Here is a 14,963-nt window from a genome sequence, read left to right as displayed (position 1 = left end):
ACATTGTAAACCAAATAATGATCAAAAACATTATATTTACAGACATTTTCATGAAACGTTTTGCGGAAAAATATCGTAATTTTACAGATTTTTACTAAATTATTAAGATCAACCACCTTTAATAAAGTGACGATGCAAACAGTTCTGCAGAAAAATACCTTTATTCTACAGAGTTTTTCCAAATTGTTACGATCAAACACCTTTAATGAAGTGACAATGCTGGCAGTTCCACAGAAAAATACTATCATTTTACAGATTTTTTCTGAATTGTTAAGATCAACCACCTTTAATAAAGTGATGATGCAAACATGCATGGATTTTAACATTTGGCTCGCCGTGTAATTTCACTTGGCCCTTGAGGTGATGTCAAATTAACACTAAAGCTGGCCCGCTGATTATATATTGCGGCGGTGCCACGGTAACACCGCATTCACCGCTAATTCCAATACTTGCCAACCCTCCTGGGAGTCTTCCATACTTCAGCGTCCCTCCCGAAAATCGTCACGTCTGCTTTTTAACCAGTCCAACGAGTGCTGGCCCTGTCACATGACATGTGCAGCTTCTGTACGCACACCCAAGTGAATGCAACGCATACTTGATCAACAGCGATACAGGTTACACTGAGGGTCGCCGAATAAAAAAACTTTAACACTGTTAGAAATATACGCCACACTGTGAATCCACACCAAACAAGAATGACAAACACATTTCGGGAGAACATCCGCACGGTAACACAATATAAACACAACAGAACAAATACCCAGAACCCTTTGCAGCACTAACTCTTCCGGGACGCTACAAGGTGTGTGTGGGGTGGAGGGCGGGGTTTGTCAAAATTATTAAGGACAAGTGGTAGAAAATTTATTATTAATCTACTTGTTCATTTACTGTTAATATCTGCTTACTTTCTCTTTTATAATATGCTCTATCTACAATTCTGTTAAAATGTAAAAATCCCTTATTATTCTTTGGATACTTTACATTAGTTTTAGATGATACCACAAATTTAGATATCGGATCATACATTGGTCATATTCAAAGTCCTCATACCAAGTAGTTACAGGATCATACATTGGTCATATTCAAAGTCCTCATGTGTCCAGGGACGTATTTCGTGAGTTTATAAACATAATATACCTTTTTTAAAAACTAAAAAAGATTTTGCGATGTTTAAAAATATCGATGTAATCGTAGTAGTATCAACGAGATACGCTCTTGTAGTTGGTATCATTACAGTGGATGTTAGGCTTAGATCCACTGTTTGTTTGCTTACTACCTAACGAGAAGTTGTCTAGTATGTTCACTATCTTAAGGCCAAAATTATTTTTTGATTGCAATAAAAACATGTGTTTAATGTACCGTAAAATCATCTGTTAAAATAAAGCCAAAAATGCAATTTTTTGTGGTCCCCTGTATTTCGAAAAGTATCAAAATACATTTTGGTACGGGTAAAATAAGAGCACATTTACAAGGAGGAGAATCTTGTTTTAATTGCCCTGGTGTGTGATGGCGCACAAAATTAAAGCATAAGCTTGTTTGTAAATAACTAAATGTTTAATCGTTAATAAGGTTTAAAAACATGATATAATGTTACACATTGATGATTGACAATCAGGAAAGTCAATTAAAGCCAACATCTCATCCGATCTGTTTTACAAAGTTTAACATCTACGTAATTGTGACAAATATAATCATTTATTTGTTAAATCTGTTTTCTTAAACCACTTTTGGTAACACATGCTACCACTGTCAATGACGGCTCTGTTTTATTTATTTTATATTATTTGCCGAGTTAAAGCGCATCATTCAAAACGTATTGCTTAGAAAGGTGTTTTTTTTAATGTATTTAGCTTTAGCACTTTATATGGACCTGATGTTTTATTTTAGTAAAGACCACAGACTGCATCTAAAAAACACAAATTAGAAATCAATGTTTTTTGGTTTATATATCTATCTTTACAATAATGTAATTCATTTAAATGAAAATACCTCAAATTTGGGGCATTGTCAGCATTTATTTTTAGTTGAGATTAAAAATTAGATTAATTCATTACAGATAATAAATTAATCTCTCATTTTCTTAATCGCTCAATAGTACTAAAAACAATACTGTATATTGGGGTCAGTACGGTATCCTTGGTGGTGTAATGCTATGCTTCTGCCTTAGGGTATGGGTTCAATTCCCATGTCAGGAAGGGCCTTCGGCATAAAAGCTAAGTCAAAACCATAGCTGTGAAGAAGCTCGCTGTGGTGACCCTTATCAGAAAAAGCTAAAAATTGGGTTCGATAGAGTACATATGAAGAAATTCATAAATGAACACGCTTTATATCTACTTATATATACTTTTTTTTTCAGTCAGAAGACAGTGATAAAGATGAAGACGAAGATGAGGGCACGGAAATGGAGGGCTATTTGAAGGGCGCAGAGACCATGAGGCCTCACACTTCCAGGGGAGGCATGAAACACCCTCTGCTGGCAAAGAGTGATGATGACTTTTGAATAAAGAATACACATTTTAAAGTGACTAACCCTAACCTACAAAACCCCCTTTACTAGAAAAGTGTGACAACACAAAGTCCTTACTCTAATCCGAACCCCCAACTAGCCTTAACCCACAAAAAACCCTCTTCTGAAAAAGAGTACACACATTCAAAGTCCAAACTCTTAACCCTAAATTGCACAGTTAACCTTTCTAGACTTTTTATTTTATCTTTGCTGTCCAGCTTCAGTTAGGTCCAGGTTGATCCCAGACAGCAGTTCTCCCCCACAGGAGTGGTTCAGCAACTCTTTCAGGGCTTCATTTACTTCATTGTTGAAAACAGTGCTGAAGTTGCCATTGGGGAAACCACCACCTCCGTCCACGGGACATGAACCCATCGCCTCCTGCACCCATTTCAACTCATTGCTGAGCTCCAGGTGGAGTGCATCAAAGTGCTTCTGTCTTTCTTGGTAGCGGCTATTGACGCTACTGAGGTTGGAGCTAAAAGACTGCATGTCATCCTGAAGACTCCTCTTCAAGGCCTCCAGTTTACGGAACTCGTAACGGATTTGTGAGAGCTCATGACGCGCCCCCTCACTCTCCTCCTTGTACCAGGCCTCTTTCTCATTATATATAGAGACCATGGCATCGATATCTTCTTGCAGAGAATCATGGGATGCGGCCAAGCTGATAAATAACCGTTCCATATGATCGATGTCCTCAACCACTTGGGCAAAGCGCTCAAAGTTTACATAGGTGTTGTTAGGCGGCATGCTTGAGTGGGACTTTATTGTGTACTCCCTCAGGCGCTTGGTCTTAAGCTGGCGTCTCTCTCTTTTCTGAAGCTCTTTACCTTTATTTTCCTCTTTGTGCTCATTAGGCTGCAAGATTCAAACAATGCATAGTTAATACAGTATATCTTTAAAGTGGCCCTGATACAGAATCCAAAAATGTATGTGCCATATTTCAAACCATGCCAATCATGGTACTTCGGGCCTGATCGACTCAAAACATGTGCAAAGTTGATAGCACACGCAAAGCTCATGCGTCAAGTATTGTGCCTCTTAATTGAGCAAAATAGCAAGCGCAATGCATTTAGGGTGTCTTCATGTATATGCAGAATATATGCTGATTTTAGAAATGGCCACAATACTGGGAGGAGGGGATGTAAATGCAATGTGACTTAAGGCATTCAGTATTTCAACATGTCTTTTTTAATTCCTACAGTCCAAATAAGGCAACAGATATGAACAATTGTCTCTCCATCGTTTGTCATTTCACAATGACACAGCCATTTGTGCAAAACGGTGCCAGTTTGCACGTATCTTTAGAGCGTGCTGGAGAGAGACCCAAAATTAGTGGCCGCTAAACGTTTCAAGCTTAATGATTACATTTACATTGTCTTTAAGATGATTTGATTAGTTTTTGGGTCTGTTGGATTTTTTTTTACATAGCAGGTTTTTTTTACATATGGAAAAACTTCTTGTAACACTACATTTTTTATTCCAGCGTTAGTTCCGTTGGTTTTGCGGAGCATGCCTCTGGCTTCTTGTAGCCCAAATAAAGGTGACATAGTTGTGTGCTGCATGTTCCACAACAAAGCCCCACAGCTTGGAGCATGATGTCGTAGATGTGCAGTAAATGACTATCTCCATGGTGACCGGCAGGGGCATACTTGTCAACCCTCCCGTTTTCCCGGGAGACTCCCGAAATTCAGTACCCCTCCCGAAAATCTCCCGGGGCAACCATTCTCCCGAATTTCTCCAGATTTCCACCCGGACAACAATATTGGGGGCGTGCCTTAAAGGCACTGCCTTTAGCGTCCTCTCTCACCTGAAAAGGAGACTATTATATATGTCTCCGTTATCCATAGGTTTATCTATAACCCATAAAGTAGGCAGGCACGGAGCTATTTCTCAGCGTACGTTTATTCCAACCGGCACGTTAATACACTGACACACAAAATCTGGATTCCCATCATCCATTGCTTCAAAACTACGGCAAGCAGTAATGTCCAAAAACATAACAGACGAAGCAGAAGAACGAAGAAGAGACATGGCGACGACGAGTAAGAAGTACGCTTGCAAGTTCCAAAATGATAGGAAAAAATAATTTCAGTTCATTCAGGACAGCCCACACACACACCTCAACACCCCCCCATCTCCCGAATTCGGAGGTCTCAAGGTTGGCAAGTATAGCCGGGGGTACATGAAAAAAGATGGTCCGAATCATTTGTATATTTATCATCAATCATGTACGCAGTCTTGGTAAATCAGCTGCAACACGTCTAATAGCACACACAATTTTATAGCTTGCACATGTTTTTTCGCACTTGTTGGGGTCTTAGTAGATCAGGCCCTTAGTGTTAATATAAAAAGGGGATGTCCTATCAGACTGCAAAAATGGAGCAGACAAGTCAGAAAGCAGCTCGAAGGTGGTCTGTAAAACATTCTATGTAAAATGCTAACCAAAGAACCACCATATGTTATATCGGCCACAAGAAAGTGTTTTGAATGGAGAAAAAAATTCATAATATGACACATTTAAGTTGGTCCCTTTTATGTCGACAACTCGTCTTTGTCGACCAACTCAAGTCACGAGTAAAAAGTGTCAATATGAGCTGACATAAACATAAATCGTCAGCCGCTATTGTCGACCTAAACTGTTCATAGAAGTCAACTTTCATGTCGACATGCTCTGCAGACACAGCAAAGTGGAAAATTTGACATTACCTTGATCCATGGGTGATTGAGAGCATCTTGAATAGTGAGTCTTTTCCTGCAATGAAATGAGTCTAAACATTACCATGGCATGTCTGACGCCAGTCTTAAGAAACTCTTACTTCTTATCTCGCTCCAGCAACCGACTGATGAAATTTTTGGCCAGCTCGCTGGTGTTGCAGAAGAACTCTTCATCAAAGTCATAGTTCACAGCAGAAATGTTCCTGAGTGTGTCCTGTCTAGTTTCTCCAAGAAAAGGAGAAGCACCGCTTAAACTGGAATGAAATAAAGACGTGTGCAGTTAATTACTCTGTTTAGGGCGTGAGATGCAGTGCGATCAGTATACGAGGTCAATTTTAGAAGTTTCTATTTTTCACTTGCAGGATGTAGGTGATGACGCCAATGCTCCACATGTCTGCTTCCAAACCCAGTGGCTCATAGCTGACAATCTCAGGTGCTTAAAGAAACCAACATGAACTGTTAAAAGAAAGAACACACAGCACTGCAAAGTAAAATATCAACCAGTCTTACCAACAAACTCGGGCGTTCCAAAGATGTTTTTGAACTCCACTCCAGCTTCAATTTTGTGGGCGAGGCCGAAGTCAATGAGTTTGATCCTTGGCAACAGTACTTTCTTGTCTAGTAGCATTATGTTTTCAGGCTGGAGGGAAACAAATTTGAGGTGATTGGTTATGAACAAAATATTGAATGACGGCCTCTTGAACCTCTTGTAATTTAACATTTCTATTAACATTATTTCCTCAAGTTATTTTGTGCAGCCGGTGGCACGGGTCAATGCGTGTGCCTCACAATAAGAAGGTCTTGGGTGACGGTAACTCACAAAACAAACACATTTTGAACAAATTGAGAAAACTCAAATCAGACTTAGGTAGCACCATGGCACAGGTTCACAATACAAAGGTCCTGGGTTCGATCCCCACGCTCGGGTTCTTTCCATACACAGGCCGGCGGGGCAGTGATCCAGCCCTCGGAACCCACTGTCCACCGAGAACCAGTCGATCACACCCCCCCGAACCTCCCGGCCACAGGTCCGGCCGCCTTAGGGACAACCCCCGACAAGCCCGCACCCAGACGACGGCACATCACCGGGCGTGAAGGACAGTGCGGCAGAGCGCGAGGGCAGACCTGAGCCGACTCCCGACAAGCCAACCACACAACAAACGAAAACGAAGCCGGCAAGTTCGCCAGCCCTGACAGCCAACACATGCACGCCCTGCCACAAGCCACATTGGCCCACACCGCAAACAAACGGCATCAGAAACAATGGCTACAATACCAACAACCAAACGCCAACAGGAACATGGAGACCAACCAGTGGCAGCTCGCCAGTCAGCCCAAACACCAACACGCAAACAAGAGACATCAACACCTCCCCCACTAAAAGACTCCACTCTCCAATCCAAACCCACACAAACACAACACCGCCCGAACAACCGAGACAGAGCACCCACACCAAACAAGAGGGCTGCGCTTCCCCTGCATCTAGCCACCGACACAGACCTCACAGCGCAAGGCCGGACAAAAAAAAAAAAAAATTATACCATTTAAAAAAAAAAATACAATTACAAACTTACACCCCCAGCGATGTCTCTGCCCGGGAATGGCAGGCTACCAGACCGCAGTCCCCGAAGCCCCGCGACGGACGAAACCCAACCGACTCGTGCATGTGATGTGGGAGTGTATAAGGCCCCCAGAGTGTCTACTGTGTTGTTAAAATTAGGAGGTCAGCCATTACAGCCGACCTCCAGTCCCTATTGATGTGTGCACTGTAGCGTGAGGGAGATATGTACCTGTATGTGGGTGGGGACTAATAATGGGATTAAAAATTGGGGGACATCAAGGCCATGGTGGGTCCTTACTATGCCGAGCTCCCCAAACCTTAAGTGTCTAACATGCAGTTAAAATTGAGGGATGGACGAGCAGGGGACAAGTCAGAAGGACTGGAGCGCCATGGAGACATCCTCATCCGTCTGCCATGCCTGCATCAAAAAGCGACATCAGTGTGTAAAGGAAATCACCACATGAGCTCAGGAACACATCAGAAAACCACTGTCAATAACTACAGTTTGTCGCTACATCTGTAAGTGCAAGTTAAAACTCTACCCAGAACACAGAAACACCCAGAAATGCTGCCGGCTTCACTGGGCCCGAGCTCATCTAAGATGCACTGATGCAAAGTGGAAAAGTGTTCTATGGTCTGACGAGTCCACATTTCAAATTGTTTTTGGAAACTGTGGACGTCGTGTCCTCCGGAACAAAGAGGAAAAGAAGCATCCGGATTGTTATAGGCGCAAAGTTCAAAAGCCAGCATCTGTGATGGTATGGGGGTAACTTACACATCTGTGAAGGCACCAATAAGCTAAAAGGTACATACAGGTTTTGGAACAACATATGTTGCCATCCAAGCAACGTTACCATGGATGCCCCTGCTTATTTCAGCAAGACAATGCCAAGCCAAGTGTTACAACAGCGTGGCTCCATAGTAAAAGAGTGCGGGTACTAGACTGGCCTGCCTGTAGTCCACACATGTCTCCCATTAAAAATGTGTGGCGCAATATGAAGCCTAAAATACGACAACGGAGACCCCGGACTGTTGAACAACTTAAGCTGTACATCAAGCAAGAATGGGAAAGAATTCCACCTGAAAAGCTTCAAAAATTGGGCTCCTCAGTTCCCAAATGTTTAGACTAGACTAGACTTAGACTTAGACTAGACTTAGACTTCCTTTTTATTGTCATTTAAATTTGAACTTTACAGTACAGATAAGAACGAAATTTTGTTGCATTAGCTCGTTGTAGTGCATGATAAAAGAGCAATAAGGTGCAGATATAAATAAATAGATTACTGTACAGATAAATATATTGTACTTTTGCATATGCATCCACGTTTATAGATGTATGTTATATTGTCTTTATATTCCAGCCAGTTAATCCATTTTTGGGGGGAATTGAGGGGAAACATGGAGTTTACTGACTGTTCTTAAAAGGAAAGGCCATGTAACACAGTGGTAAAAATGCCCCTGTGCCAAATTTTTTTGCAATGTGTTGCTGCCATTAAATTCTAAGTTAATGATTATTTGCAAAAAAAAATAAGTTCCTCAGTTCGAACATTAGATATCTTGTTTATGCAGTGTATTCAATTGAACATACGTTGAAAAGGATTAGCACATCATTGTATTCATTTTTTATTTACGATTTACACAACATGCCAACTTCACTGGTTTTGGGTTTTGTACATGTTGTAAGTATATATGTAATGTAGTGACAGGCACATTTATAATAACATTTAATATTTACGGATTTTGATCATTTAAAGCATACACACAGCACATAAATTTCTAAAACGCATTACGGCGTTCGCTTTTTTTTTCAACTACATTCCTGATTACTGCTCAATGCAGACTTCATGAGAGCCAACAAACATAACAAAACATCAGTGTGCAATAGAATAGAATAGAATAGAAAGTACTTTATTGATCCCTGGGGGAAATTCAGCTGTTGTTGTCCACTGTTATTAGGAAGCTAACTGCTAAAATCTTGGTATAGTCCCGTTTAGATGAAGCATGACTCATAATTCTCGTGAAGAAAATGGGGGTGAAACCAAGTGTCTTTCCGTGTCTTTCCTCGCTGTTTTCGGGTATAAATTGGCTGTCAAAGTGTACCAACTAGTCAAAATACGTCCTCATCCTTACACTATTCAGGTGAGTATGGAGGTTAATTTGTGTTAATTTAATTTCTTGCATTTGAATTTTGTGAATTTATTTTTTTACAAGAAATTATGCTGACAATTTAATTGGAAAAAAAATGTTAGCAAAATGTGTGTGTTTGAAAATTCTATGTATTAAAAAATCAGTGTAAAACATGTAGTGTTGAAAAATTAATTGTAAAGAAATTCAGTGTAAAAAAAAAAATCAGTTTTTTTTAGAATTCAGTGTTTAAAATACAGTGTTTAAAAATTCAATGTATAAAAATTCAGTGTAAAATAAATCAGTTTATGAAAATTCAGTGTTTAAAAATTCATTGTAGAAAAAATCCAGTGCTGAAAAATTCAGTGTAGGAAAATCTGCTGCTTCAAAGGGAAAGACTAATTTCCCATAAATTAAGACTGAAGCAATCAAACCTGTCTCAGAACCAGCCAATGAGGTTTCAAGTTTGAGATCACGTGACACAGGTCTTGCAAAACAGCATAAAAGGGCAGTTACCTGGGATACCTGGGCATAATACAACATAATAAACATTTCAATGCAGCCCACTGGATAATTTCAAACTATAGACAAGCCCCCTCTCTTCCTGTTTTTAAATCTCTCTTAAAAACATACTTTTATTCCATGGCTTTTAACACTGAGTGATATCCATCCTGCAATGGCGCCCCATAATACACCTGCTGTGAACCTGTTTTTATGTTTTTATGTTTTTATATTTTATTTATTTATTTTTTATCGTGTTCTGTTTGTGTTGTGTTGTGTTTGCTCGGTTCTCGTATTATTTTTAACCTGCCCATTGTACAGCACTTTGGCTACCCGTGTGGTAAATTTTAAATGTGCTTTATAAATAAAGTTGATTTGATTTGATTTGATATAGAAATTATTCCAATGGTTAGAATCTTCAATTTTGAGTGACATAGGGATTACTACTGTAACCATAGGATACTCTGCTTCATGCAGACCAGGCAGTACAGAGTGGAGTGCAATGGGTGGGGCTTGTTTCCACAGCAACAAGCCTGCTATGCTAGTGTTAGTTGGAGGGAGATTTCTACAACAAATTTCTGCAAAAAAGTGAAATTATATCGAATACGTCAGACCTGGGCATTCTGGCCACATCCGGCCCTTTGTGTGTCCCTGTCCGGCTCGCGTGAGGCCAATCATAAATTACAAAATACATTTTAAAAAGTATCTATGTCGAGTGTGCAATACAACGGTGCTCATTTTGTTTTGAAAAGCGTTATTTGTATTACTTCCGTGTGGACGTATGCGCGTGCGTGATTGTGAGTGAATGTGAACAGCTGCAATCACAAATTACAAAATAAAGTTGAAAAAACATCTATGCGTGCGCGCAATACAACTGTGCTGCTTTTATTTTGAAAAGTGTTATTTATGCGCGTATTTCTGTGTGTAACCTGTGAGTGAAGGTGCACAGCGACAAGTGATGCACGGTTTACACCCGAGACGCTAAAAAGAGAAAAGTTGATGACGAATGCCGTGTTTTCAACAAGACATGGACTGCCAAGCAACGTTCCCTCTAAGGTGCGCGCCTGCGCACTGCTCAAGCGTCCTCTGCGCACAGCAAATATATGCCACGCACCAAATCAAATCCCATCTGAATTCTAAACAAAATAAACACATTTATTCTGTGTAATTTTGCAATGCAACTTTGAGTGACAGTGACAACAAGCGGCCCTAACGGTGTTCGTCAACACCGTTCAATTGAACACCGTTCAATTATTTTAATGTCTATCGAGATGCTTCAAGGCCAGGAATTATATCGATCACTTTATTGAGCAAAACTGTTTGTATTTGGCCATAACCACACCAAAAACATGAGTAAAACACTTCTATCTCGAAAAACTAGTCATTTTCTGCCGTACAAACCAGGCCAAAACCAACTTGTCATCTGTCACCAACACGCATAGCACTAAACCACAGGTGCGTTTATGGCCACACAAAAAGTCGGACAACTCAAACACCACACAAAGTTACACTATGACTCCTCAGTCATACGTGTGCTTATTTTACTGTCATTTGTTATTAATGTTAATTTATTTATATTAATCATGGAATGCTGTTACTAGAGAAAGTTACAGGAATGCACACTTCATCCTATGCTTACATTTCATTGTGCAACATGAGGATGTTTAAGGGGAACTAAATGTGATCTCTGAAAGGGGTACAAATGATTTCCAAAGCAGTGCTTTTGGTATAAAGTTAAGTTAGGTTAAATGAAAGTATTATTATTATTATTATTATTATTATTATTATTTATCTTACGGTATACATCAAAAATAATATTGAGCAAAATTTAATTGAAATATTGTCGATGTGGCCCTCCAGCAGTGCTCGGGTTGCTCATGCGGTCCCCGGTAAAAATTAATTGCCCACCCCTGGAATACGTGGATGTTTTTTTTTAACCCTTTGCGTTTATGTTTCGCTGTGTTTTGTGCATCTTTGTTTCTCTTGCACGGTTATAAAAGATGTGGCTCAAGGGGGTGGTCTTAAAAGTAGAGGAGCAACGTTCATATAGTCTCAATATTCAGTGTTTCATTGCTCATAGTTAATTTTGAAAATTCCACATTCTGTATGTTCATGTACATTCTTAGTGTCTTATTCAGTAAAAAAATAAAATGTAATTCTGTTTTTGAGATGGTCTGTTACAATGTTTTAGTATCAGTCATGTTTGTGCCATCGTGAGATCAGTTTTTGTCCTTTTTTGTGGAATCTTGGGATTTTTTCATGAATGCACAGCAACCTCCACTGTTTAAAGTGTTTATAAAAAGGGATCCTAGCACATACAGCAGATTAAATGGTGTGTCTTAATTTACAAGAAGTGGGTCTTGCAATTTCAATCAGCAAATTTTTATACACTGAATTTTTATACACTGAATTTTTATACACTGAATTTTTAAACACAATTTTTTGACATGGGAGATTTTGACATAGTTGGAGGGCTGGTTATAAATACCATCCCATAGATACCATAAAAACCATAAAATGTTAATAATTAAAAAAACGTAACGGCACAAACGAAAATCTTGGCAGCACAAATCAGCACAAACATACCCCAAAAGATTGGGACTGGTTTATGGAGATTTTGAAATGGTTGGAGGGCTGGTTATGAATAATAACACGTTAATACAATGAAAACCACAAAATGTTAATAACTTAATAACCGTAACGGTACAAATGAAAATGTTTGCAGTAAAAACCAGCACAAATGTAGCACAAAAGATTGGGACTGGTTTGGGAGATTTTGACATAGTTGGAGGCTCACTATAAATAATAACACGTTAATACCATAAAAACCATGTTAAGTACTTAATGTTAAGTACTTAATAACTGTATCGCATGAATGAAATGGGGTTTTTTTGGTTACTAACACGTTAATTACATGGTAACATAAAAAAACAACATAAAACGTTATTAACTTAAAAAACATAACAGCACATGGTTAATAACACGTTAATTACATGGTAACATAAAGAAACAACATAAAACGTTATTAACTTAAAAACCATAACAGCACAAATGAAAATGTTTGCAGCACAAACCAGCATAAACGATTGGGACAAATTAGCAGAGGTGTGGACTCGAGTCACATGACTTGGACTCGAGTCAGACTCGAGTCATGAATTTGATGACTTTGGACTCGACTTGACAAAATGTAAAGAGACTTGCAACTCGACTTAGACTTTAACATCAATGACTTGTGACTTCACTTGGACTTAAGCCTTTTGACTTGACATGACTTGCTACTTTCCCCAAAACCCAAAGATTAAAAAGTTATTTGGGAGCGCGCAGCTCCGTATTTTTCCTTTTCTTCGTTTGTGTCTATCAGCGTGTTGTTCCTGTCAGCTGGTGTGCTCTCAGTACAACAGCCAATCAAATTAGATCTACGCTGTTTTCATCACACAGCTCTCATCCAATCAAATTGCAGGACAACCAATGAAGAAGAATTGTCAAACAATGCGGCAGTGAGAAACAATTATGCCAAAGTTAATTTCGTTCGGGTATTAAAACTACGACTCAGTCAACAAAAAACGAATAGCCCTATACAAATCATGCAGTTCGAATATTATAGACGGAGACGTAACAACTTCCAACTTCGTTCGACATTTGAAGATGCACAAAGAAGGGTAAGTTTTGAATGTAAGCTAACGTTTATTGGCTAAGTAACGTGACTTTTATTTGCTGTGTAGTTAAATCAGTGAGGCTGTAAACTCACTGCTAACGTTATAACCATAGACATCTTATAAGGGTACGCAGCATGGAGCGCTACTGCCTACAGGCGCAGACGAGACGCGGGGCTGCCATCTTGGAGTGGTGATCCGCTCCACTAGTGCAATTCATTTGGCAGGAGCAATGAACTGTCAGCGCATTTAATTCATCTTACCTCACTGAATACCACTGATTTTCACGCGCTTTTTTGTCATACGTGTAGCTATGATAAAGGACACATGTTTTGGCGTGTTTTATTATTCATAGTTTGCTTAACAGTAATATAATATTCTTATACGCTATAAGTGACCAGACGTCCGAGATCAAAACTGGGAATATAATCCCCAGAGAAAGGGGAAAAAAACGGTCAGCTATTTTTAAATTGAAGAAACAATATGATTAGGTTATATATACATGTGTATATCCTACATAAACAATGTATGAATACATTAGATATCTATATATCTTATAGACTGTATCTCTGTTGCTGCAACAGTAGAGAGTTTATTCTGTCTTGACACTTTGTATTGATATTTTGTATTACATTCTTCCCTTAAATGATCATGTTTACAGTGATTGTTATATATGTATTTTTTATGTATGTCGCTTTGGATAAAAGCGTCTGCCAAATACTTAAACATATATAAACACCTGAAAGTCTTTATATCAGCTAAAACCACCAATCTGTTTCACTGGATTCAGAATAAAACCAAATGCTGTCTTACCCAACAATGTTAGTATTTGAATATTGTTACTTGAAGACTTATTCCTGGTTACAATTATACTGTTAAGAAAGTATTGTCTTATATTTTGCCTAAAATGAGAATGCATCATAATCAGTGGCGGCTGGTGAATTTTGTTTTAGGTGGGGCTGAAAGTTTGTAAACCAAACCCCTTTAGGGGCGTCATCCTCCCCCAGAAGATTTCTTTGTGATTTTCACATACAAATATTGAAGATCTTTGCTCCTTCTCAACTCTGTGGTAATGTTATTTTCATAAAATACAACCAATAGTACATTAATGTTAAATCTTACTTGTGAAAAGTAATCCCCCGATTCCTATTTTCAACAGTCCGCTCATTTGAGCAGGAAAACGCTGAACACCAGCCCGGCATCTTTGTTTTCTACCTGTCAACTGTCAGTTTAGGCTACTCGCCGGCTCCTCATCACCACTTCAAGATGCAAATTGCTCGCGTCACAGCAACCAATGCTGCGTCTACTTATAAGATGTCTGTGGTTATAACGTCATTGCAAACACGGCAATCTGTTGCGTCCACTGCAGTTCGCTACCTTATTCATACTTTTTGTCAAGTGATTTTTTTTAAGCAGGGTTGCATGAGGTACCTAACACATAACGTTACGTTAGTCAATGTATCACACACAATAACGTAACGTTAGACGGCGGTCAGCAGCACCGCATATTTTAGCCACCTAAAAAAAAGACAAACATAGTCAAATAAAGGTCAGTTAAAATGTATACTATATTAAGAATACGTGTACATATTGCATAGGGCCCTGACATCTAAAAAGTACAACTCTGTTCATTGTTATGTTCATGTATTTGTTATGTTTTTCATGTGTACGCACACATCAACACACATACAGTATGAGATGAGATCAATGAGATAAGGTAAGAACAGAATAGAAACTGCTGTGGAACTAGTTACAATGCAATATGCCATGGACATACAATGTTAACACTTTTGTACAAATAAGTACAGTTGCACTTGTTTTTGCAAATGTGTTTATTCTGTAAAGGAATGAGTTAAATGTTTAAAATTGTTTACACTATTAAAATGACTGGTTAATAGTGCTA

At 39.0% G+C, this 14,963-nt stretch overlaps 2 protein-coding genes across 3 annotated transcripts in view; one reads left to right on the top strand and one right to left on the bottom strand.

Annotated features, from left to right (window-relative positions):
- The window catches only part of LOC133636655 (clusterin-associated protein 1-like), a 31,711-nt gene extending 29,074 nt beyond the window's left edge, over positions 1 to 2,637 (top strand). Inside the window, exon 12 of the mRNA XM_062030425.1 lies at positions 2,357 to 2,637. Within this exon, the coding sequence (XP_061886409.1) occupies positions 2,357 to 2,500 (144 nt within the window). The 3' untranslated portion in view covers positions 2,501 to 2,637. The remainder of the gene's footprint in view (positions 1 to 2,356) is intronic.
- Positions 47 to 14,963, bottom strand: part of dapk2a (death-associated protein kinase 2a) — a 39,659-nt gene continuing 24,742 nt past the window's right edge. For both annotated transcript variants that reach the window (XM_062030424.1, XM_062030423.1), the window contains exons 4-8: positions 5,732 to 5,861; positions 5,582 to 5,657; positions 5,323 to 5,475; positions 5,213 to 5,258; positions 47 to 3,361 (exon numbers count right to left, since the gene is read on the bottom strand). In XM_062030424.1, coding sequence (XP_061886408.1) covers positions 2,708 to 3,361; positions 5,213 to 5,258; positions 5,323 to 5,475; positions 5,582 to 5,657; positions 5,732 to 5,861 — 1,059 coding nt within the window. In that variant the 3' untranslated portion in view covers positions 47 to 2,707. The remainder of the gene's footprint in view (positions 3,362 to 5,212; positions 5,259 to 5,322; positions 5,476 to 5,581; positions 5,658 to 5,731; positions 5,862 to 14,963) is intronic.

Source organism: Entelurus aequoreus, linkage group LG02, assembly GCF_033978785.1.
Source record: "Entelurus aequoreus isolate RoL-2023_Sb linkage group LG02, RoL_Eaeq_v1.1, whole genome shotgun sequence".
In the NCBI taxonomy this organism is placed as follows: Eukaryota; Metazoa; Chordata; class Actinopteri; order Syngnathiformes; family Syngnathidae; genus Entelurus; species Entelurus aequoreus.
The sequence above is the reverse complement of the archived record's forward strand: the minus strand, read 5'-3'. Positions and strand labels throughout refer to the sequence as shown.